The following is a 25,825-nucleotide window of genomic DNA, read 5'->3' on the forward strand; positions in this document are numbered from 1 at the left end:
GTCTGATGGTCACTCTCAATTAACGAACCATCAGATATCTCGCATTATCGGCAGTTAGTTGAGTGTGGTGTTGTAAGGTCACCTTGACACTATCAGCCAGGCCTCGGGTGACATCTCTGACATGAGTAATGGTCATCTGATAACGGTATAAATAACATCTGCCCATATTCCCTCGACCGGTTGCGCAACATTCTTGTTAAATGTTGAGGACTCTCGGTTAGTTGCTGCTGTTTTTTTTTACTCAATTCGTGTTACAAACTTTTATACACATGTTCTTGACATTGTTCGATAAAATATTCCTATTACTCTCGAAACTCGCCTGTTTTAAAACTTATTACATTAAGGACAGACAGGTGGATTCGCAACAATAAAGCATTATAATGCAGTACCGGAGTACCCTAAGAGCATGACGAAAAGGTCACAGATAAACAAACAAACTCTGAACTATTTGACCCCGAAATCAACAGAGTGCTTTATTGGACCAAGAGTACAGCTCTGTACCAAGTGTAAGGTCTCTATGACCTTTCTAGCAAGAGTTATTGTAAAGAATCTCTATAACTCTCTATCAAGAGTTATTGTAAAGAATGATTCTTAGACGTCTCTATGACCTTTCTATCGAGAATTGTCGCAAAGAATGACGGCCAGAAGGACTGCTGTTTGTTATTTTGTAACTCCAAAATAATAGGATTCTTCTTTGCACTAAGTCAGCTATGTACAAAGTTAAAATTCTCTATTACCTTTCTATTAAGAGTTATCGCAAAGAACGGCTGGATGACAGACGGAAGGACTGCTCTTTGTTACTTTGGAACTCAAAAATCAATAGGGTTCTTCCTTGGAACAAGAGGATCTATCTAGCAAGTTTCAAGTTTCTACAAAGAAGTTATCGCTCAGATAGAAGAAAATGACGATTTCATGAAGGCCCTGTTTGGTGCTTAGTAAACTTTTTCTCAAATGGACGGAGTAAGTTCGATAGTCCATTAAGACTTTACTTTCCACTAATCCATATTCTGAGGAATCCATTAGAATAGTCAACAAAACCACTTAGAAAATGTGCGGTGTACTAATAATTCAAGTATTAAATCGAGCTGTACACTTGATGCAACTATTACCACAGACTGAAGATCTTTCTCTGTGCTTTCACTTAAATAAATGATGTGAAAAAACTAGTGAGCGATTGACCTCAAAGTCCTGCATCAGGAGCAGTGGGTGAAATTTATCCATCGTAAAAACGCCCACAATTTTGTTTTTTATTTCATTATGTGACGATAACTCATTTTTTAATAAACCTGTTAGATACTTTATTTTGGGAACCATAAGAAATCAAATTATTACTAATAGGTCTGTCTTGTTTTGTTAGCTAAAGCATTTCCCTGTTTGTCAAAATGAACATAGAAAAGTTAAGCTTAGGAATTCCTATTAGTTATGGAAAATGGAGACAGGTTTTACCGGAAAGGACGTACACGTTTGAAATTTTCCTATGAAACTTGGAAGTAAGTTCTAATTATAACATTCTATTAAATTGCCGTATGAAATAAAATGTTTTGTTTGCAGCTACGTAAATACACTTTAAATTTATGTATGCATTAGAGGTGTTTAATTTCTAATGATGCACTGTACTATTAAACTTCATAAAAAGATTCTGCCGCATGTTGGTACTTCCCAAGTCGCTTCCTTCACCCCTCAATTTTTCCCTACTGCGCCGCGGCAAATATACACCTACACAACACTTACTGGCAGACACTGTTCTCAAGAGAAAATTGAGGCAACTTTCTTATGTAAAACCGATCCACGGCACACAGACTACAGTAATGGCCAAACAAACAACGATCGCTCGGCACGCAATATGTATTACACTTTGTTCTCTTGGTGAAGAGACGGATGATCCAACTTCAGTACTTGCGTGTAACCTACTTCTCCCTAGAGCTGTACTTATTTTATAACTGGACGTGATATTATTTATTGTTTACCTCAGTTAAATGGAAAAGGGCTTTTATCTGTGTGTTTAAGTACCGGTAACTCACTCCTTTGTCTCGAAATCGTCCCTTATTGACGTTGTTTTCCTTTACCTCGATTCCTTCTCGTCCGTTTTTCGTTTGATATTTACTGTCCTGCTTATAGAATTGTTCTGGTGTTGATAGGGGAAATTAATGAAATGATCCAGGAATATTCAGTGAAAGTAATCAACGTAATTTAATTGTTGGCGTTTTGATGATATTTTTCCTGTCGTAGGAACATTAATAAAGAATTGCACATTCATAAGTTTTATAATATCAGATGTCCCTTCTCACATGTTTTATCGTCTTATATTGAAGCTCTTCGTACATTTGTAAAGAGTCCTAATTTTCATCTGTTTCTCTAAGTTATGTCGACTATTGCCTTCCCATTTTAACCCTTCCAAGAATCCAATATGATATCTCTTATACTGTTTCTTACTCGAGGATATAAAAAGGTGTTCTTGGATATAAATTAAATTTCAATTAAAGACTGTCTACACCCATACTTTGAACTGAGAATAATAATGAAGTTAATGATAAGGACCAGTCAACATGATGCGCGATGGGTGACCTGCCAACAGTAGTCCTAGGTCTGGCCATCGAATCGCGCTATCAACTTATGTGATTAATATTTTCTGAGATTTTGGTCCTTCACTTTTCCTTGTGATTATATTTATTATAACTTTCCACTCAATCGCCTCCTAGTGTATTGTAACTCCACCTTCTTTGTTTGTTATTTTCTGATGGGTTTACGGTCACACTTGACTTTTCACTTTAAGCGGGCCCTCTTACAAGTTTTACCACACCATTGAATACTACTTTGAGTAGCCGAAGTTCTCTTGTGTTGCAGAAATGAAGGTGTGTTGGTGGCTGCTGGTGCTAGCGCTGGGCCTGACCCGAGGCGACACAGACTGGAGCAGTAACTGCCCCAGCATCTGCAAGTGCAAATGGAACTCGGGCAAGAAAGTGGCGGAATGTACAAGTCAAGGACTGTCCACGGTCCCGGACCGTCTCAGCCCCGAGGTGCAGTCGATAGACTTGTCGGGCAACACACTGCACTCTCTGCCCAGCGAGGCCTTCAGGGCCGTGGGTCTGGTGAAACCTGCACAAGATATACCTCCGCGAGTGCGGCATCGTGGAACTGCACAAGGACGCTTTCAAAGGTCTCGAGATCCTGATAGAACTGGACATCTCGAACAACAGGATACACAGTCTCCACCCGGGAACGTTCCGGGACAACGTGCGTCTCAGGATACTGATGATGCACCACAACCCCATCACCAAGCTGGAGGACGGTCTGTTCACCAAACATGACGTACCTGCAGACGATAGACGTCACCAACTGCCATCTCTCCCACATCGGCCACAAGACGTTCGTCAACGTGCCGGTATTGCACAACCTGCTGTTGGCGGACAACGGTCTAGTCCACATGAAGGTGGCGGTGGTCGAACCCCTGACGCGGCTCGTGAGTCTGGACCTGCGTAACAACCCCTGGCGCTGCGACTGCCACCTCAAGGCTTTCCGCGACTGGACCATGGAGAAGAACCTCTAACGCGGACCCGACCACGTGCGCCGAACCCTCCTACCTTGCCAACCAGAAGTGGTCCGAGATCGAACCCTCGAAGTTCGCTTGCAAACCGCAGATCATCTACCCGCCACCGGACAAAACCACCACGGTCGAGGCCCTCGGGGAAGAAGTGACGCTGAGCTGCAAGGTAGCAGGCAACCCTCAGCCTGAGGTCTACTGGGTTGTCAACTCCAGGATCATCTCCAACAGTACCAGATCTAGTAAGTTGACATTGCTACAGATAGGGAAACACAGCACAGTTCAATTTAAACCTACCTCTTACGCATACTCGTACACATTTTTGTGGTTTTAAATGTTGTTTGAAATTATTACAAGTGATACCAATAAGAAGGAAACAAGATTTTTCTGGACATTTGCCATCGTTCAGTGAAACAAAAAATCAATAACACTACGTTTCTAGATCTGCAATCTGATCTATTTTTCAGGTAAATAACTAACCTAACACATAATTACCAATGTCCTATTGTTTTTAGAACAATTCTAAATTCAAACTATAACTGGAATAAACTGAAGGAACGAACTTCGTATACAACTTTTTTTGTTGAATTTTCACTTTCGTATATAATACTTGCTTATGCTTAAACTTATGATTGGGAATTTGACAATGAAAATGAGCATATATCCACTTTGTGTCTCATTTTTTGTAACAATTAACGATGGCAAAAGTTGGATAAACCTTCAAAACATTTATTGTTAATAAAAAGCTTAAAAGGAACAATTAACCATTTCATTAAAATTCATCCACTATTTAAGTACGAAACGATTGCGTAATGGCTTTTGTAATGCAGATTATCAAAGAGACTTTTCTTGTCACATTTTTATTCATAGATTCCTGTATAAACTCTGAATCTGTTTTAATCGCCGTTGCAGTTTTCTTCCACGACTGTTAAGCGTACAAGTTTTGCCACCGTGAATTGCGTGTGGCCTTTGCCTTGAGATGCAGGCTCTAATTGGTTCATTTACATAAGGCTCGTTTTAGCTCCGTAGACCGTGTCTAAATCACGCTATTTCAGCACTTGCTGCTGTTTGTGAACATTTCCAGAGAGCTGTTTAGACACAAGCAGTATAATCTAGTTTTGTGTGCGTTCTGTAGTGAGTAGTAAGTTAATAATGGTGGTATCTGTCAAGGTTATGGAGATTCGAGGTACACTGTTCGCGAAGGCGGTGGCTGGGTTAACCTGACTCTCGGCAGAGTTCGAGTCCAGGATCGTGGGGAACTGACCTGCGTGGCTAAGAGTCCAGGGGGTGTGGACGAGCGCAATGTCACCCTACTCGTCCCCCCCGGCTCCGGACATCCCCACTCCTCCAGGTAAGTGAGGCGAGCCACCTGATTAAACATTTAGTTTTCACGAAATTTTGAACTAGAATTTAGAATAACTTGGATTTCGTAAAAATCGTCAAGCAATTACTTAGTTTAATTTATTGAGATAGGAAATGAAGAACATCGTCTGTTTTCCACAATATATTATATTTATTAGTATGTTTATATCAATAGATGGTCCATGCTATCCAGGCAAATTGTAAGCTTTATTTACAATAATAAAAACGTTGAATTGTAAGTAACTACAGCGTCAGTTGAAAGTCATTCTTGTAAACCAAATTTGTAATGTTGAGTTAACACTGTAACAAAAGGTGTTTATAGTATTAACTCTTCTAAAGCAGTACACACCAGAATAGTCCAACGACATATGAGGTGGTGTTGTTTCTGTATCGCTGACCATCAGCTGATCCTCGATGTTGAGCCAGATCAGTCAGTACTCAAACACGTAAAAGTGGCAATAGTGTTATGCGCGGGTTGTAGAGGGAACATTAAAACTGATCGCACTGCTGGTCGTGGTGCTGGTGCTGTTGTTAATGCCCTGGTATATGATCTATAGAGGTGGAGAGAACTGGCCACTGATCCTGGGATTGATCACGGGTCTGATCGTACTGCTGGTCGTGGTGGTGGTGCTGTGCTGTTGTTAATGTCCTGGTATATGATCTATAGAGTTGGAGAGAACTGGCCACTGATCTTGGGATTGATCACGGGTCCGATCACTCTGTTTGCCGTGGTGCTGTTGTTAATCCCTGGTATATGATCTATAGGGGTGGAGAGAACTGGCCACTGATCCTGGGATTGATCACGGGTCTGATCGCACTGCTGGTCGTGGTGCTGGTGCTGTGTTGCTGCCTCTGCCGCAGGAGTCGCCGCCGCCCTCCACCCAAGAAAATGCCCGACGCCCCGAACGGCGATCTCGCACACCCAGAGAAGAGCCTGCTCACGGTGGTAAATCCTGTGCAGAAGCCACCGCGTCGCTACGAGGACAGACCGGCTGAACTGGCCGAGGTCAACCGAAACCTGCTGGACGACACGGGTAAAGCGCTTATCTTATCTCCTTATTTCTGTTGATCTTCAAAACATTAAATGTAAGATGAGATAAGATAAAGGCTAAAACAGTTTCTTATCTCCTTATTTCTGTTAAATTTCAAAACATTAAATGTAAGATGAGATAAGATAAAGGAGTTCTTATCGGCACAGTAAAAGAAAGATCCACAGTACTACTGGACAGTAACACTGTAGTACCAAAATATTAGTGAATCACTAATGTGCAGTAAAATAGTGCAAAGATGTGGGGCACATGTTTAACATAAAAACACTAGCTTTTTTTAGTTCAATTACACTGAAACCATTTTAAGTTGTTGTAGATCGTTAATCTTATCAACCTCTAATTGAAGTTATCTTCTTGAAGCCATTATCCTTAGTTTAGTGGTCTCCTTAATTTCTTCAGGAGAATAAAACATTGTAGCTGCTTTAATGGCCACATCCATATAGCAGAGTATTCAATTCTAAGGTTTTATTATTTTATTTATTGGTATGTCCATATTCTTTTTCTGTTCATCACAATTACGATAATTTACAATGCTCATATGGCATTATTATTGTAAAGATTGAATCCACTGTTTAAAATATCATCAGTTAGAAGATCTGTCAAACAACTTGAAACAATAACATAGTCAACACAACAATAACAAAGCAACTGCTAACTATATAACAGTGTAGTTTATAACTCATAGTTTAGACACCAAGAACCAATTTGTACTGTATAAGCACACAATCAAGTTTTCATGAAATCAATAAAGGAATTTCTTTAAGTGCAAGTCAATCACTTAAAGATTGTTATAAGCACACTAGGTTGGTTGTGAGTTGAAATGGGATAGTATCAAAAAGAGAAAGGAGTTAAAAATATCAAACAATAATTTTTCCTCAGATCTTAATTTTTAAACTAGACACACTTAATACAAATTCTCTGACTCTTAAATAAAATGTTAATCAGTGCCAATAACCATATGAAGACCATGACTTTCATCTCTTTATCCCATTTGCTGACGGGTTGTATAATGGTTTTATGTGCCATAGGGTTAATTTTAAGGGTTTTAAGCTGAAAAAATATGATCTGAGAAAAAGTCCTTTTATATATTTTTTAACCTTTTTGATACATTTCTGTTTTGACCTTCAGTAAAACTAGAGTCTTTTGATTGACTTCTTTCTTAAGAGAAATTCCTTTATTGATTTCACGAAAACTAGGTTGTTTTGTTTATACAATGCAAATTGGCATTCAGCTCCTAGACTATCCAGCTGAAATAGCTTTTGTTCATGAATTTATATTGGTTATATCTACAGGCACTTCATGGAGAAAATGTCTTAACAGCTGTGGAGGTGGCGTTCATCTAAAAAATTCTAAGAATTGGAATTAGGACTGTTATTTATTTAAAAAAAGAACATTTTATAATGCAAATATGAGAACTATATCTCACACATGTTTCATTATGATGAAGCCATTCATTTTCATGTTATTGTAACGGCTAAAAACACAATTTAATTTAAGATTTTTAATGATTTTAGATTTTGCTTAACATATAATATTAAGATTATGAATTTTATCTTGATTTATTAAAAAAATTTGTTCATTGAACTATTGAACATTTTATCACAAACTTCTTATTTCGTAGTTTGTTTTAGGATGTTAGTATTTCACATAAATATTAATTTTGAATTTTATTGGCTGAGCGTTAGCAAAGCCAACTGCTAGAGGTACTGAAAATATTTTACTTCTGACTGTCTGTGGCCTAACATATAAGATGTTGTGACAAGGATTTCGTCTGTATACATTATATTTTACATGATACTTCATTTCTACATAAGGAAGAATGAAGTTGGTGATAGTGCTTGTCCATATATGAGATTTGGCTGAGCGTCATAGAAGCTTATCACAGGACAGTGGCGTAGCGAAGGGGGGGGTCCAGGGGGTCCGGACCCCCCCCGAAATTTTAAGACATATTAAAAAATAAAGCATGGAGCAGGAGAAAGAAGGACAGTTATCATTACTCTTGTCTACAAACATTAAATTGATTGATTTCACTGATTGAAGTGACCGTTGTTAAATATATAATTGTCCTTTCATCATAAAGTATCAAACGATACTTTTGGGCTCGGCCTTTCGGATAGTGTAGTGTAATCACGGTATTTCTATAGAGCGCGGTCACGTGACGTCGCAAAGTCACCTGAACCGTAACACGACGAAACAGTTTAAATTAGCGACCACTTCGTTCAAATTCGTCGTAGGGACGTAAAGTGACTGCTTAGAATTAAGTTACGACGTTGATTTTAGGTGTCATTAAACTGTAAACGTGTATATAATTATTGAAAAAAATCACTTTCGGACGGAAAATACACTTGAAAACTCTACTGATTAGAACTTCAACTAATTAGAACTTCAATGATTGAGGTAAACGTGGGGTTTTCGATTGAGTTAGAACGACGATTTTTGTTATCATTAAACTGTACACCGTACCTATATAATTATCGAGAAAAAAATCACTTCCGGTCGGTAAATACCGAAGAAAAGCTCTCTACAGATTCAAGTTTTGACAATTTTGGATTTCATTGGTTGAGTGGTTGAGGTAAAAGTGGTACTTAGGATTATGTTAGGACGGTGATTTTAGGTATTAATTCAACGCCGACTAATACATATATAATTATCGAGAAAAAAACAATTAAATCACTTTAAATTAGCGACTTTTTTCCTATGGAGTCCCACAGGGATCTATACTTGGACCAGTCTTGTTCCTTGTGTACATCAGCAGGCGGAACTCATCGCTCCTGAGAGGGAAAATGGTCCAGTATGTTGACGATACAAACGCTCTGCATTAAAGCTCCAACAAAACATGGATTAGAAATCATTTCCTTTTTAGAACTGAATTCATGTATTCAGTTTTTTTTCTAAATTAAATCTGAGGACCAACAACTTCAAATCAAATGCACTAAATTTCTGTTTGCGGCAAAGAGAGATTGAGGATCGCGCTGCTGTGATGGCGGACGATGTCTTCATAGAGGAAACTGATTCCACCAAGTTCCTCGGAATGTACCTTAATCGAAGTCTGAATTGAGACAATCACATTGAAAGTACCTGCTCAAAGGTTTCTTCAGGCATTTATGCTCTACGGAACCTTTCCAAATTTTGCTCCCGGGATGTACTAAAAATGGCCTACTTCGGCCTTGTACACCCCCATCTAATGTACGAGTTGAGGCTATGGGGCAGCTGTTCTAAATACAAATTTGAGCGAGTATTTAGAAGTCAAAAGAAAGCTGTCCGCATCATTTCAAAATTGAAATCCCGAAATTCATGCAGAGATGCCTTTAGGGAGCTTGGATTTCTAACTTTGCCCTATCTCTACATCCTCGATGTCGCCCTGTACTGCCGATTTAAGTGCGAGTTCGTCCGGGGCAGGGACGTCTATCAATATGGGACAAGAGGCAGGGACAACCTTGGGTTACATCCGCACAGAACAGCCGCATTCAAACGTTTGCCATCCGAGGTTGGTGTTAAGCTGATCAACAAGCTCCCTGAGGAAATCAAAAATTTGAATGAACCAAAAAAATTTAAAGCTCGATTGAGACACTTTTTGGCGTCGAGGGGTGTTTTATTCAGTGGAAGAGTTTATGATGAGCCGCTGGGATGAAATTTAAAGTAATTCGGTCATCCTCTATTTCTGGTGGTAAAATTTAGAAGATTTTAAAACGTATGGCTGTAAGTATGTATCAGTCTTAGGAATGAGTGTGGACTGTGTATGAACGGGTATGAATGGGGGAAATTTAAAATAGATATATAGATTTCTAAATAATTTCATTTGACGATTGTACGCAATTTTTATTATTGTTGACACAATAAAAAGTATTATTATTATTACCTCCGGTCGGAATATACCGAGGAAAAGCTCTACTGATTCAGATTTTGACGATTTTGGATTTCACTGGTTGAGTCGTTGAGATAAAAGTGGTACTTAGAATTATGTTAGAACATTGATTTTAGGTATCAATTGAACGCCGACTTATATCTTTATAATTATCAAAGAAAAATTGAAAAATCGCTTCCGGTCAGATAATACACCGGAAAAACTCTACTGATAAGAAGTTCCGACTACTTTGGATTTCACTGACTGAAGTATTTTTTTATTTTCCTTAGTATATTCCGATCGGAAGTGATTATTTTTGTTTTTTTTTCTCGATAATTATATATTTATTAGTCGGCGTTGAATTAATCTCTAAATTCAATGTCCTAACATAATTAATTATAAGTACTACTTTTACCTCAACCACTCAACCAGTGAAATCCAAAATCGTCAAAACGAATCAGTAGAGAGCTTTTCTTCGGTATTTACCGACCGGAAGTGTTTTTTTTCTCGATAATTATATAGGTAGTCGAGTACAGTTTAATGATAACAAAAAAATCGTAGAAACTCAATAAAAAAATACCACGTTTACCTCAATAACCAAAGTCCGAAGTAGTTGAAGTTCTAATCATCAGAGTTTTTCAGGTGTATTTCATTTCCAACCGAAAGTGATTTTTCCGATAATTATATACTCGTCTACAGTGTAATGATACAAAAATCGTCATTATAACTCATTCATAAATACCCCAATCAGTGAAATCCAAAGTGGCCGAACTTCTAATCAGTAGAGTTTTTCCGGTGCATTTTCCGACCGTTGCGTTAGTTTGATCTGTACCCGAGCAACGCTCGAAAATCTCCCTTCTTTTCTAAAGGGTTTTCGGCCGTCAGTGGCCCAATGTCCCCGAAGGGGTATTTCATTTTCTCCACAGAATATAGTTGAGTCAATTATACGCTTGAGTGAAGCTCTGTTGTGTTCTTCTTCTTTCTTATCACTTTGGTGCCTTCTACCCGGCCAGAATCGAACTTCGTAAAGTTTCTGTAGCTATACAAGAAAATTTGTGGTACTAGAGTTGCTGTGAGAGTTTAATTTGCCTATAACATATTTCCACTTTCTATAAGGCGCAGTTACTAAAGCTCCATATTTTTGGTATTTACCTTTTACCAGTGAATTCATTGGCAAATAACACACAAAACGTCCCCGGATCCCCCAGTTTTGGACCCCCCCCGAACGAAATTTCTGGCTACGCTACTGCAGTAGGAGGCACAATATCTCTTCTGTCTGTCTGTGGATTGTAAATATTTCTTTACTGAATAATTATCTGTCTGTCCACTGGACATCTCAAAAATGAAACGAGTTGTGAATTTGGAATTTTAGCCTTTTCGGAGTTTGGAATATTCCTACCTTGTAGTATTTTGAGAACAAAGAATAATTCTTTACATGTCTAGAATTGTAACTACCTGACTATTCATTATCTTCTTCTTATAAGTATCACTGTTCTTTATTCAAGGTAAAAGTAAACATGAATGAATCATCTTTTCTTCTTGAAAGAACAATACTTTGATAACCCATATTAGTCACTTTTTATTCTTAGTGACTGAGTTATCAAAATGTAAACATTGCTCTCATTCTCATCTCTTGCATACTTCAGAAATGACACACTTGCTATAAACACCTGTTTTGACAACACTCAAATAAATCATGATAAGAGACTGTGTACATATTCCTGCTTGTCATAATTTATCTTGCTATTTTATAAACGTTTTAAGAAGACTTCGGTGTTAAAAATTCCTGAAAATTAAAATTCAGATGTAGTCAAGAATCTACATCTTTGTTTTCGTAGAATTTTTGAAGCAAATAAAATAACGGCAAAGTAATTTTTTCTGTTTTGTTGTTGTTGTGGATCTTCTTAGAGATCTGAGATGTAGAATTTGAGAGTAAGAATCAGGGAGTTAAATCTTTGGATTTCATTCGAGATCTTAATTTATTTATGGAATAAAAGAGTTGGGGTCTTCAAATAATTCATTAAATGATGCAGATACTCGCTCAGGATCACCTTTAGTCTGGATGACATTGTTTTATTTCTTGTCCTGACTGGCAAAGATAAGATAGAGACCTTGGGTGAATTCTCTTATTTCCCAAACATCTGCTTCTAGAGAATAACATTATCTTGATCTTTATTTCGAGACAAGTCGGTACCAAAGAAAATGGGTGAGAATAATCACTTGTATATCGTGGGTGAGAAAATGAAGGGTTCTTTGAATCCCAGCACTTCACAATTTCCCAAGCTCTTTCCTCGTCTTTACTATAATTTTGAACGAGAAGTCATAATTTTACTGAAATTTAAACAGAATTTTACTGTCATAAAAGATTAAGTGGATCACTTTGTTTATTCTTCTATTGATGACTTCAGCTACCCTAAGATGTCCTTTACTGACTTTCACTACAGTGCACCTGGTGGGATGAGATCTCCCCTTTCTTTGATGGTGACTGCAAATTTTGTATCGTCATTATCCCCATCTGTTACAGTTGTTTGTGATTATGGATGGGTTGAGAAGTAATTGTTTTGGATAAAAATGCCATTATTTTCTACAGTGAATAACTATTTATTAAATACATGCTAAAGTGATGAATTTCTGAACACTTCACTGTTTAACAAATGGTTTGGAACTGAGGGAGAGTAATTCTTAGCTCGTCAACAGCCTGAGTGGACTTGATTACCTTGGAAACCCAAGTTGGAAATATGTTTAATTTAGCAGATTCAAATTAACCAAAATAACAACAAGATATACTTCCTGTAATTGTCCAGAGCCAAGCTGGATAAACACCACAAGAATATTATTATGAGGCAGCTACTTGAACAAATATGATCATCAGAAGTTCTAAGTGAGCAATATGACTACAAGAGCTTCTAGGTGAACAAAATATGTGGTCTTGGAGTATAAAGGCACAACCAATTTCCATGTACTGGTGTTAAGGATGACTTTGAGGTACAGTTCCTTGTCTGGTGTCTCCTCCTGACATTCTGATCTTCCCTGGAGGTTTGAACGATTTACCACATTTAGCCTGAAACATTTTCAATGGTATACCACATTCTAGACCTCAGTCACCTGGAGTATCACAACTCAAACATGTTACAGGTACCAGTGTTGGGGGTGACTTCGAGGACAGGTCCACTGAGTCCGCAGCCACAACTCCCTGCGTGGAACCTCCCCACTACCCTCCCGATTTGTTGGCCTTCCCTCGAGGCATGAGCAGTCCGCCACACCTCTCTTCACCCACCCACGGCACATTGCCATACTCCAGGTCTCAGTCACCGTTCTCACCCACACGTCCCGGGTAAGTCATCTTTGGTTATGAGATCACTTTGAAATGCTATAATGTATTCATTGATATAGAAGTTTGTAGGGAGTTACTCATCTCTCGGTTTCGTTCCCATGCAGATTTGGGAAGGGTCAATAGTAGAGCGCTCAACACTTAATATACCCTCTGAAACAAGCTTTTTGTTGGGCTCCTTGGTACTTATCGTTAAGCAACTAAGTGTTTGTGAGAACAAGTTTGTGGTGTTCATGCCATCAACTAGGCTAGTAACAACTTACTTGTGTAACTAGTTAGCGTACCACTAGCAGTTTACTGTTCTCTTCATTATCCCCATATTGAACATTCATGGTTTTATTTCAAAAGTAATGGTGGCAAAATATTATGATAGTAAAAATTGAATTTTAGCCCTCAGATGAAATATTGGTTTTGGATCTTTTCAAAAAAGTATGTTTAGTAAATTTTTTCCACGTATTTAAGTATTGTCCGCATAACAAAATCAACAAATAAACATGCATATAATGTGTCACGTTAAAAATGTTGTATTAATTCATGTATATTTTAAAAATTTACTTCCTACCCCTTCCAAAACTTTACACAATTAACCACTCTAACTTAAAATGGTTTTCATTACTTAAAATCTTATCTGCGTACTGTAAGGACACAAATTGCATATTTCAAAAAAACATAAAAAAAAAAATAAAAGGTTGAATTTTTTACAAAATGTAACTGTATACTTAGTACAGCGACAGGAGATAATACAGGATATTTATTTCTTTTTTTATAAAATTTAACACATAAATGAATTAATAAACGCCACTGATATACCTTTTTAACACATTCATTGTGGCTATATACTGAGTTGTGTTGTCAAGCTTTAAAAGGATCGCACCTTAAGGTTTCTGTCACAGTCAGTGTTATTTTTAACTTTGAAGGTTTTAAAACCAAACAACTCATGTTGATTTAATTGAAATAACAAAACCCTTTTAAAAAAATACATTTTTACACTTTTTTTATTGACAAACATGATTTATTTCACTTAGTTAAGTGTAATGTAAGAATTATTCATTTTTAATCCAACTCAGAATTATCTACCTCAAAATCTATCCTGAAGTGAATTACAAGACATGATGCAAACTCGAAGTTATTTATTTATAGGTTAGTTTTTGCAGCTTTCAATATGCCATTACTTATTCCGTAATACTTTATCTCCCTCATAATAATGTAAAAGTTAGTAGTTGATAAAGCCTGTGTAAAGAAGTGTTTCACTATGCGGTTATGTCATTAGGCGGTTATTGACAAAATTAAACACCCTTGGCTCGTAACACCGATGATGTTTATGAGGAACATTTCCCCTCTCATAATAGTTACATTCCTGGCTGCATTTACAGCTTTATGGGCATTACTCTGGGCTGTGGACCAAAAGTTTCCTAGGCCTGGTAGTTGCCTCTCAGCCATCCGGCTTATTGTGCACCCTCTCCCAGGTTTAAGCTGTATCAAATCCCAGGCCTTTACAAAACCATGAGATCTTCTGAACAATGCCTTCCTGTTCCAACCCCTCTTCCGTATGCATAAGAACACCTAGGGATCTTGAGCGTTTGCTCTGTAATGCCGGACATTCAAATATGACGTGCTTGGCTGTTTCGTCAGCCTCGCCACATTTCCTGCACAGTGTTTCCTGAACTGGAATACCTATTCTGTTCAGGTGACTTCGGAATATCCAATGACCTGTAATAAAACCAGTCACCTTTCTGATCTCCGTTCTACTCATTCTAAGGGCATCTGCTGCAATGTTCCTTGATGGTCCCTTGAGCATCCGCTTTGCCTGTACATTCCCCTCAGTGTTTCTCCAATGTTGTAGGTGTTTGTTAGCCATCCACTTGGTAACTGATCTACGTGCTAAGTTATATGAGACCCCACACGTTGGTTCAGGACCGGTAAGAAGACGGTTGGCTCCCAAGTTAGCGCAACCGTCTGCCCCTTCATTTCCTGTGATTCCTCTATGTCCAGGCACCCAAGTTAGAATAACTTTATTGGTTTTCGCCAGCAATTTCAAGACCTTATGGCATTCCCAGACTGCCTTCGAATTACAGTCATGGTTGGCCAAGGCCTGCAGAGCAGCCCTGCTGTCCGAGTTAATGTAGATGTTTTTGCCTTTGTAGCCCCTTTCCACATTAACTCTTGCACATTCTGCAAGGGCTGTAACTTCAGCCTGAAAGACAGTTGCCAGTTTACCTAGGCTAAAGCTTAAGTTAACCCTCGGTCTGGCTCCCCAGACCCCTGCCCCAGTACCCTTCAGAGTCTTTGACCCGTCCGTGTACCAGGTTAGAGCCTTCTTCATGTAGTCAGGCTCACCTTTTGACCATTCCTTCCTCTCAACAATGTTGACTTGAAATGGTTTTTCCCAGTCCGTAACCTTTGCCATTCTGTCAGACATCATTTCTAGAATATCCAGTTTGAGAATGTCAACGATCTTGGAGTGCTTACTAGCATGGTGATAATGCCAGTTCCCATTGCACTTCAGTCTGTAGGCAGCCATCCTAGCCTCTCCTATGACGAATATGTCTAGGGGTGGGAGGTTTAGCACTACTTCCATAGCAGCGGTTGGTGTTCCTCTCATGGCACCCGTTGTCCCCAAGCATGCCAACCGCTGTACCTTTGACAGGTTTTTTTGCGGCAGTCACCTGTTGGACTTTTGGCCACCATACCACTGAGCCATACACCATCATTGGCCTAATGACTCTGGTGTACAGCCAGTGTGACATGTCGGGTCTAAGCCCCCATGTGCATCCTACTGCACGTCTCACCATCATCAATGTAGTCTGAGATCGTCTGATTATGTATTCCATATGACAATTCCAGGTGAGTTTATCATCCAGTTTGACACCTAGATATTTGAACTCCCTGCTTAACTGTATCTGGCCCCCACATAGGACTGGCTGTGTGATTTCCAGTTTCCTTCTTCTTGTAAATGGTATCATGACGGTCTTCGAAGGATTTACTACAAGTCCTTCTTCGTCACACCATCGCTCCACAATGGCCAGTGCTCTCTGCATCATTTCCAGACACGTTACCATATGCTTACCTCTTATGAGTATATAACAACATCATCTGCATAGCCTTGAGCATACATACCCTGTTCATTCAGAGTCCAGAGTAAGTCATCCACAACTATGTTCCACAGGCTTGGTGATAATACACCTCCTTGTGGACATCCTCGCTGCGTTTTGACCTCTCTTGTGATTCCGCACAGAGATGCCTGTGCTCTTCTGCTCTTAAGCATGTTACTTATCCACCTAACAACAGTTTCCTCCGTACCCCTGGATGTAAGCTTAGACACTATAGAGTGAGTACTCGTATTAATCAAAAGCTCCTTCTATGTCCAGGAACACTGCTAAAGCTATTTCCTTTTGTTCAATAGCTTGCTCAATCTTGCCAACCAGACAGTGTAGGGCTGTTTCACAAGATTTACCTTTCTGATAGGCATGTTGATTTGGATGTAAGGGACGATTGATGAGGACTGTGTCCCTTAAATGCCTATCCAGAACCTTCTCCATGGTCTTGACAAAGAAGGATGTTAGGCTTATTGGTCTATAAGCCTTTGCAACCTCATAGGAGGGTTTGCCTGGCTTCGGGATAAATATAACCCTAGAGGTCCTCCAAGATGAGGGTATGACTCCTGTCGCTAGACTAGTTCTAAACAGTCGTAGGAGCAGGGGTATCACCAAGTCCCCACTCTCCTGCAGTAAAGCGGGAAAAATGCCATCGGTACCCTGGTGATTTGAACGGCTTAAAAGACTCCAAGGCCCGTTTTATCCCTAAGTAGTTGATGACAGTCTTTGCACAGTTCCAGTCCACCTTAGACGAGCTATCTCTAGGTTCTCTCGCCGCCATTCACTAACAACTGTTTCACTGGTTTGAAACGATCCTGGGAAGTGTGTATTCAGTAAACACTGAAGAGTCTCCTCAGGATCCTTGGTGTGAGTCCCATCTTCCCTAAGTATAGTACCCACCGCATTTGTGGGGCTTTCGAGCTAGGACTTTTTGGAGTTTTGCGCAGTCAGGAGCCTTATCAATACTCTGACAGAATTCTCTCCACGAGTTTCTCTTAGCTCTTCTCACCTCTTTATTGTACTCTGTTAGAGCAGCAGAGTACCTATCCCAGTTCCCTGCACGTTTGCATGTATTATATGCTCTGCGAAGGTTTTTCCTCAAGGTTTCCAGCCCCCTGGTTCCACCAACATGCTTTTTTTCCTTGAGTTTTTCTCAATCACGGGGCAGGCTTTGTGGTACGATTCTATCATGGCGTTTTTCAAAGAGTTCGCCATGTCCTCGACCCCTTGCCCCTGATACCCATTTTCCCTTACTAGATTGTTTTTTAGCTCTGCATTGAAAGCTACCCAATCTGTTTTCTTTGGGTTTCTATAGGTCTCCTTTATTTTATACGACCTCATGTCAAAGGAGATATACTTATGATCTGAAGCAGATGCTTCATCAAGCACACTCCAGTTTAAAACTTTAGTTGCAATAAAGTTGCTAGTCAGAGTTATATCTAAGACCTCTTCTCTTACCCCTGTACCTCTTCTTTGTACAAAAGTAGGTTTACAGCCTTGATTCATAATAACTAAGTTAGATTCTACTATGAAATTCAAGAGGCACTCACCCCGATTGTTGATGTTGCTGCTCCCCCAAGCGGTGTGGTGGGCATTCGCGTCACAACCGACAATCAGGTGCCTCCGCGTAAGGGTTCCGAACTCCACAAACCGCCTCATCTCCGCAGTTGGCGGTGGTTCTGGAGAATCGTATGGGAGGTAAACTGGTGCAAACAGGATTCTGATGTTGCCATCACCTGTCTGCAAGTGAACCTCTGTCACGGCTGTGTCTCTAGAACACATTTGTGCCATTTTTAGTGATTTGATTTTGTTACTGACATATATACATGCTCTCTAGGGTTGTTACTGCCAGAATCATATATCAAATTACCTTTAGCGGTGCTCATCCCCATCACACGGCTGCCAATGGTCCATGGTTCTTGGATCAGGACCACGCCTATGTCGTCAGCCAGGATCTTCTGGCAGAGTGTTGCCGTAGCTGCTCTGCTGTGGTGTAAGTTTATCTGGAGCACCGCTGTCATCCACTATTGATCATTACCTCCCTGCAGCTTGAAGGTGATCCTGTCACTGCCCAAAAATGGGCGCATCGCCAGAGTCTTCAGCTTCTTCAGGGAGTCTTCGTCCACATGAAGGACCAGGAATTCGCCGTTGGTACTAGATTTCCCTCCAACAGCAGTCCATTGATCCGTGTCAAGGTCATTCTGGTTTTTGAGGGCTTCGAACAGCTCTTGCTTGCTGTCCACCTCGATGTCCTTAGGGATAAAAGTGGATACTTTAAACATCCTTACCAGACTTTTAGCTGGGCCCATTTTCAGCTGAACCCCTTCGAAAGGACTCAGCTCCTGGACCTGCTTCTCTAGCCACACCTTTGTTTCTGTGTTAACACAGCCGACCACTATCGCTCCACCTTCAACATGACAGCTGGACATCCTAACGTTTTTGCCCTTAAAGGCGCGTTTGCCCAGCACTTTCTTCAGGTTGTTGGCTTCTTCCGTCGATAGCTTCACTTCTGGGTGTTCGAGCCGGACAATAGCCAGCTTCTCCACAGAGATCCTTTCGGCATATGTTTCGGGTGTCTTCTTAGTGACACCTCCATCATGCCCCTTCCTTCTTTTCTCCCCTCCCTTTGCTTGTTCTTCAGGTGTCAGCTGCGATCGCTGCCTCTTCACACCTGAATAGCTTGGGGTTTGTTGTTTTTGGGCTGGTGCGGAATGAGTTTTCCCTTGCTCTGAGGCCCCAACAACAACCAAGTTCCCTTTTGAGGAACCGGCTTCGTTGTTTGGTTTCATCAGAGCTCGGTTTTTCTCTTCCCACCTCTTCTGCCTTTCTTTCCGGGGGATTATCGGCTCACCTCTAGCGATAGCCTCTTCTATCCTCCGCTTTCGTAGTTCGCCTCTCGAGAGCCGCTTCTTTTTTGGCTCTTCCGGCCGAACTTCGCCTTCTGACAAGAGAAGTCTGTCTTCCTCCATTGGGGTCATCTCAGACACTCTTAGTTGTTCAATCGGTAGCTCTTCTGGTTGAGTTTCGCTTACCTCTTGAGTTTCAGTTTTGGTTTTGTTTTGGTTTGGTTCATTCTCCATTCTGATCCCACGAGAACCGGGTTTTTGCGGTCCATCTTCCCAGTGACCCGATTAGGAAGATAAGGGTAATTACGACTGGGTGTCCCCTGGTTCCCAGAAGGCTCCGTTGTAGACACTGAATATACCCCCAGTGCCACGTGGGGCACCCATATACGGTGGGCCAACTGTTGTGGGTTACTGCTGGCAAACACACACAAACAATCTGCCTTGTGTAGCGGGGGGGGGAGAAGGGGCAGTTAAAACTGCACCAATTACAGACTGAAGAACAGACTGGCTAAAGGCTGAAATAATACAAATTTTTATCCAAAAGAAGTCGTCCTTTGCGTTTTGAAAGTCATGGCAAATAGTCTATTAAAATTTTTTCGTAGACCAAAACTAAAATAGATTTACTTAGTAAATCTGCTAACCCTACAAGCTAAAAATCGGTTTAGTTTTACCCTAGAATTGACAATTCTAAACTTACACATTGGGGAGCATTTGTTATGCTTCTTCACAGGCTCTATTTAAAACAATGTATAAATACTATAGTAGGTTTACTTTGCCATTTTCTACATTGATTGCTTCACAATTAGTTTGATTTTAAAGTTTGACACAATATTGTGGTCCTATAATAGGGTAGTGTATCTATATAGGACTATTTACGTAAAATATGCATTTGTCCAAAAGAAATCTTTTACCAACTCTTGGATAAAAATACCCAATTTTCATTTTTAAGAATGTATTAATTCCTTTAAGAAAGTAGTAATCAATTATCAGCTACTCTAATTTTGGGAGGAGTCAAAGTGTGATGGTAGTTAAAGGGTTAAACATACCAAATGAACATTTTGCACGTAATTTTTCTATGTTGATAAACTTAAAACCAACCATCAGACAATTGGTGGGTTGGTGGTACGTGGTTGGTATATCAACAAAATAAAGAGATTGAAAACGTTGAGGTTTGTCATTTTCAGTCCCTTTATCTTTGATTCCAATCATACAATCATATTTGTTGTTAGAACAGCATTGTGGTAGTAGAATAGGAATAATTTATTACTTTCATGTTCACTCAGAGATATATTCTCTCTCTCAATGAAATCCCAGCTTTAGCCTGTTTGCAAAACACTTCAATTTCTCTAAAGTTTAATTTAATTGCTTATAATTGATTTTGTGTCATTTCCGTTTTATGATTTAAATCTGTATAAACATCAATTTTGTAATGTACAGCTATAACGATTATTCTGATTAGCTTCCTCTAGCACTAGTAAAATATTACTGACAACTATCAGGATCAAACTGATAACCATCCTGACACTTATAAGATATAACTGACAACTATCAGGATCAAACTGATAACCATGCTGACACTTATAAGATATAACTGACAACTATCAGGATCAAACTGATAACCATGCTGACACTTATAAGACATAACTGACAACTATCAGGATCAAACTTATAACCATCCTGACACTTATAAGATATAACTGACAACTATCAGGACCAAACTGATAACCATCCTGACACTTATAAGATATAACTGACAACTATCAGGACCAAACTGATAACCATACTGACACTTATAAGACATAACTGAAACTATCAGGATCAAACTGATAACCATCCTGACACTCATAAGATATAACTGACAACTATCAGGATCAAACTGATAACCATCCTGACACTTATAAGATATAACTGACAACTATCAGGATCAAACTGATAACCATCCTGACACTTATAAGATATTACTGACACCACACTTGACCTTACAGGAATCCATCTCCCCAATCACCAACTTTTGCCACAGTCCCTGGTGAGTGACGTGTGATTTGTTGTGTGCAGGTATGTAACCATACCCAGGAGGCCCAGGGTGCCCAGCTGGTCCAGTGCTCCCACCCCGACACTACTGGAAGATCCCCTGGGACTACTTAAGGTAAGGAAGGGTTAGACATTGTACCGACTTGGGTCAGGCTCACTTTAGAATATAGCCTCAGAGAAGAAGAGTGATCCGATCCTCTCTTTGTCTGGGTCATCAATATTTCTGATAGAACGCAATGAAATTATTATAAGAACTTAGTTTTTCAACTTTCAATATATTTTGTCTCAAAACTACTAGAATTTGTTAGTATTTTATGTACAGCGCTAGCAGATGAAAACAAAGTCTTGTTATCAGATAATTTAGTTAAAGTTGATTCTAACAAATACATTATTCAGTTACAAAGAAAAAAAATTAAAATAATTGAGTTTTAAGTTTTATCATTTTGGGGTTAATGTTTCTCATACAAATTGTATCACTTTTAGATGGAAACATTGTGAATACACAAATGGAAATAGTGTTTCTCAACCTCGTTTGTGATCTAATTACACAATATGATGCCAGTACTGGAACGTCTTACTACTATTACTTCAGTACTATTAAATGTGGCATTCAACAGCACACGATACATTTTGGGATTAAATTCATTACGATACACTCTGTATAAGCTGTTTGAGTTTGCAGAGCTCATGTTGCTGGTAAACAGTTGGAACCCTGGCACACGATACATTTTGGTGTTAGTTAAACTCATTACGATACATTCTGTATGAGCTGTCTGAGCTAAAGAGGTTGTGTTGTTGTTAACAGTTGGAGCCGGTGTACGACAACCTGGGTCCTCGCACCACGGCAGATGGCAGCTCTGTGTTGAGTCTTAACAAGAGTGTGGCAGAGCCTCAAGCCAGGCCTCGACCTCAGGTCCCACCTCAACACTGCAGCACTCTGCCCACCCCACGCAAGGTGCCCCGCCAGGCCCCCGAGGGTGCCCCGCTCCCACGCACAGTGTCTGCTGAGGGTCCGCTCTCACCTACTAGGCCCAAGGTGCCGCCCAAACCTCCGCCAAAGCCCAAGAAAAACGGACCCCTGTACGAGGACGAGGGAGAAGATGGCACAGAAGTCTGAGGTATTTCTTCTTATGTTGCTCTTTTTAGAATTTAAAAAGCTACATGAAGAGCGGTTATATGTATATAAGTGATATTTTTACTATATTAATTATTTTCTTTTAAGAAACACTGAATGAAAGATTAATTACCAGAGTGACTGTCATGTTACATCCACTCTGCATGAAATTACTTTAGCCCACTCCTTTTATACACCCCTGACTGCCACTAATTGGGTTAAAGTAAACTTAAAGGATTGCTCTACTCCAGTTGTGTGATTGGAGTTAAGTACATTAACAATGCATTTAATCAGAAAGTTGATGATAACTTTACTATGGAACATTGTGAGTTTGAGAGAAAATGCTTAGTAGGTACGCCTTCATAAGGGTTTAAGTTTTAATTTATGTTGCTTGAACTATCACAAGAATATATATGATTCCTTCTAAGCAGACTGTATCTAATTTTTTTACTTAAAAAGTATTTAAAGGAAATCAATATTGTTTTAGTTCGTATTCTATTGAATACTAAAACATCATAAAAATCTAAACACTAAAATATTATATTGTGTTTCTCGATACATAATATTATTATAATGCTTTTCTCGATAATTTATATTGTTACAGTATTACTCTCGATACACAATACGGTTACATTATATTTCTCAGTATATAACATTACATTATCTTTCTCTATACATAATATTGTTACATTATCTTTCTTGATACATAGTATTGTTACATTATCTTTCTCAATACATAATATTGTTACAGTGTCTTTCTTGGTACATAATATTGTATATATATTTCAATTATAAAATCGGAAATATATAAAAATAATGGTTATGACTATCAATTAATTTATTCTGGTGAGATGTTTTGTTCTGGCAAAGTCTATATACTAGAGTTATAAAATTTTTTCATTTTCTATGTGACACAAACTACTTTTCTTTTCAAGAATTTGAACAATGGGCCACTTTGTGTTCCCAAAATAGAAATTTCACTGGCTTGGATTAGTTTTAGAAAACACTGTTTATTGGGTATTGTTTCAAAGCACATATACAGTATATAAAGTGGCCAAAAAAATGTTTGTGTCCATTTTTATTGTTTACATTCTTCAGATATTTTTTGCTGCAATATGTTCCAAATTATCTCTAATATGAAAAGTGTGTAATGTTGAAATTTCCATAGATTACAAATTTAAGACTCTTATGTTTCTGTAAAACCCTGTTGTTGCTAAAATAAAAATAAGATTCTTCAGTACTGGAAAAGCATTTTGAATAATTGTTTTAAATAAAACAGAGGTTTAATCATCCGAATTCGCCAAACACTACAGTACGTGTTGTATTTCTATATCTAGATGTTATTATGAAACACCTCCATGTACGAGAAACATCAGTGGAAACATTGTCTCAGTAAAATTATTATAATATTACGTTTCCAATTTTCAGTTTAATATTTTAATATATCATCTGGATGACAAAAAATCTATATAACATATAATATCTGTCTTCATGGAAATTTGGATGAGGTAACTCATGTTTTTATTTGTCATACAGTTTTGGAGACTCGTAATTGAACAATGTTCCAAGCATTTTTTTGCTAGAGGATAGTGGACGGGTGGTTTGATATGCTGTACGTGAATGTTGAGTTTAGCTCCAGTTCACCTTCCTCTTAGTGCAGCATCTGGAATCTGAAGCTGTCACAGACTTGACTCCTGGAATCTGTTGTCATTTCATCTGAAGAGATGAAAAACAACAATAATTAACAGCTCTCTGTAGTTCATTTGAGCTTCTTCGTCGTGACTTTTTTTGGATCACTTCAGATGAACATGACTCCAGATTCCAGGAGTCGAGTCCGTTACAGTGTCAGATTCCAGATGCTGCACTAAGAGGAAGGTGAACTGGAGTTAAACTCAACATTGACATTGAATTAACCCTTCCTAACATAGCTACATTATATGTAGATCACTCTAAATGGTTTTTGTTACTATTTATAATCTCTGAAGATCTATCTCTATTTTCCGTTTGTTGTTGTGGCAGGTCTGGTGTTTCCTCGTCTGGGTAGCTGGCAGATAGCAGCTGTGTTCCTGGCCTGAGGGGTGGCACTGTGCCGGGGGTGTGAATAGTTACGACAGGGTACAAGAAACATGACATTTGTGTTAGGATTACGGCAGCTAATTATTCCGGAAGTCTCATCAACCTTATGGCGTCGTAAGATTTCCGTGATGTAGTCGAGTATGAAACTTTTACTGCATCGGTAGCTAGACCTTTCCCGTGCACTATGAGGTGGTTCATCGGAAAGCAGCTCACCTACTTTTAGTGCAGACAAACGAATAGCAAAATAGTGTAAAATATTCTCTACTGAAATGATCTATTTGATGACAACAAATACTTGTGTTGTTTCTGAGAACCATGACTCTTCAATCAGTATTAACTGGGTGCATGTTTCAAGGTTCTTCTTCAGAGTATAGAATGCAGTTGCGAAATTGTTTTCAGATTATCTGCTCCAAGTTTGTTTACTTTGTAAATAGTTCCCCTCAGAGATAAAGATCTCACTCAGACAAATGTACCAACTGCATTTCTTACTTGGAATAACCTTTGTGTGAGCTGCTTGTAAATGAACCATTTAAATTGATATTATATAATTTCTAATTCCTTCAGAAGTTAAAAACTGTGTTTTTCAACTTTCTAATATTTATCTTTAGATTCGTTTAAATTTCTAGGTGCTTTGAAGTTTTAATTAAACCGTTAGTAAACAGTAAAATAAGTAGTAAAACTTGACGAACAAGCATTGAGTTTTAATTTACTTGTTAGATGTATGTTGGTTGATACCAGTTAGAAAATTTATCACGGTGCCTCTGTTTGGTGACAAAATCTACTTTTAGATTTGGAGTTAGATAATATATGTATGTTGTAGCATAAAATGACATAGTTTTTAATTTTCTTCTCGTATTAAAGTGTTAGTTTCACCATTTTTGCATAAGTGATTCAAAAAATTGCCAATGATTTTCACTTGCTGGGTGCTAGCTTAAAACGAAACAGAGTATGATGAGCTACATTATAAAACAATGTGGCTTGCTAGAAAAAAAACCACCTTTATTCCAAAGCATGTATGTCCTTTAACATCACTAAAATATTTTATTTTGGCTGAGATTTCTGAATAACTCAAAAATAAGAGTCAAAAAAGAGAGAGTGTTTTGTTGTTGTTAAACTATTAAGTTTAATGAAATTGTTTAGCCCTTTTTCATTTCCAAATACCGTACACGGTATTAAATCAAAACATTTTAAATATAACTACTGAGTAAACATAAAAAAAACAACTCTACCTTCTATACTACAATTTCTCTTGAATGTTACTACGACGTAATAAAAACATAAGTGCAGTGTAAATGTAACTTCCATTCTGAATCAAACTAGCGAAGTTGAATGAAACATGAAATATATTAGAAGTGGGAGCTGGGGTCAGTCCCTTTGATTGATGTATTGATTGTTATGGAACATTATAAATAAATGAGGTTAATACAACATAATGCAGATGGTAATGTTGGGGTTGATCTCTTTCAATTTACATGACGCTACGTAATTGATCAACAACGATTTGTTGCTGTCAGTATAAAAATTCAATTCCATGTG

The 25,825-nt window shown here is 38.7% G+C and overlaps 1 protein-coding gene across 1 annotated transcript; it reads left to right on the forward strand.

Moving 5' to 3' along the window:
• Nucleotides 1–2,846: 2,846 nt before the first annotated feature.
• LOC124358027 (leucine-rich repeat-containing protein 24-like) lies at nt 2,847–25,181 on the forward strand. The gene is given in 10 exon segments (XM_046810283.1): nt 2,847–3,092; nt 3,094–3,300; nt 3,302–3,544; nt 3,546–3,783; nt 4,712–4,892; nt 5,669–5,937; nt 12,932–13,130; nt 21,124–21,214; nt 21,905–22,217; nt 24,233–25,181. Coding segments are annotated over 9 exon segments (1,986 nt in total). The 3' UTR covers nt 22,217; nt 24,233–25,181.
• Nucleotides 25,182–25,825: the final 644 nt, after the last annotated feature.

The sequence above is a fragment of the Homalodisca vitripennis genome, chromosome 3, assembly GCF_021130785.1.
Source record: "Homalodisca vitripennis isolate AUS2020 chromosome 3, UT_GWSS_2.1, whole genome shotgun sequence".
Taxonomy (NCBI): domain Eukaryota; kingdom Metazoa; phylum Arthropoda; class Insecta; order Hemiptera; family Cicadellidae; genus Homalodisca; species Homalodisca vitripennis.